At 52.0% G+C, this 1,046-nt stretch overlaps 1 protein-coding gene across 1 annotated transcript; it reads right to left on the bottom strand.

Annotated features, from left to right (window-relative positions):
- JN550_013919 (uncharacterized protein) lies at positions 1-1,046 on the bottom strand (the record flags this gene model as incomplete). The annotated part of the gene is made up of 1 exon (XM_049312559.1): positions 77-1,046. A coding segment is annotated over one exon (970 nt), but the record flags the coding sequence as incomplete, so codon positions are not given.

The raw sequence follows: 1,046 nt of genomic DNA, 5'->3' as shown, positions 1-1,046 counted from the left end.
CACTTCCTGCCAGAGTCGAAGGGAACAAGTTGTAGAATCGTAGCGTTGGATCGTTCTTCGCTGACGGGGCCCATACCCAAATGGTCCTTGGCAAAAATAAGCATGGCAGTCTCAGTCTTCGAGCCGATGAATGTCATGACACCCTCCACCTCGCCCTCAAATGCGGTCGAGTTCAAAGAGATGGACTTGAGGAGAAGCTCCTTGACCTCAGAGGACAGAACCTTGGTGAACTCTGGTGCGCTGAGATCGCTGGAACCAGCGTCGTTATTCTCTTCGCCAGATTCGGGGTTAGGCGCACTGCCAAAACGGTGACTGGTTCCAACCGTACCCGCTACAACCTGCATCTTGTTTTGGGTCAAGGTACCGGTCTTGTCCGAACAGATTGTGGTTGCATTTCCCATGACTTCACAAGCTTTCAGGTGTCGAACGAGGTTGTTGTCCTTAACCATGCGGGTTGTCGCGAAGGCCAGAGCAAGGGTGACTGCGAGAGGTAATCCTTCCGGAACCGCAACAATGATCGTGACAACGACAATGAAGATGTCCAGGAATTCCATACCCTTGGTGAGCGGCGATCGCTGGTTATGGGGAAGGTGAACCAAGAACATGATGAAGAGGACGATAAACAGAAGCAGACCGGCGCCACCTCCCAACTTGGCGATGTATTCGGCTATGATGTTGAGCTTGGACTGGAGAGGGGTGATCTCAGGGTCATCGTTCAGGGCCATGAGAGTTTTACCGTAGCTGGAATAGATACCAGTGGATGTAACCATAAACGTACCAACACCTTCCATCACACGGGCTCCCGACTGAATGAAAGGATCAGCCCTCTTGAGATTCTCCCCATTCTCAATGGTATTGAAAACGTCGTCGCCAGCCATCTTGCGAATAATATCCGATTCACCCGTGGCTTGCGATTCATCACATTTAACATCGAAGCCTTGGATCAGGATACCGTCCACGGGGAGTAGATCGCCAGGCTCGAGGTGGACCACGTCGCCGGACAAAATGTCGAAAACGGATAGCTCAATGGTCTTGCCGGACCGGAT

This window comes from Neoarthrinium moseri (assembly GCF_022829205.1).
Source record: "Neoarthrinium moseri strain CBS 164.80 chromosome Unknown scaffold193_Wmoseri_CBS_16480, whole genome shotgun sequence".
NCBI classification, from domain to species: domain Eukaryota; kingdom Fungi; phylum Ascomycota; class Sordariomycetes; order Amphisphaeriales; family Apiosporaceae; genus Neoarthrinium; species Neoarthrinium moseri.
This window is presented reverse-complemented; position numbering and strand designations above follow the sequence as displayed.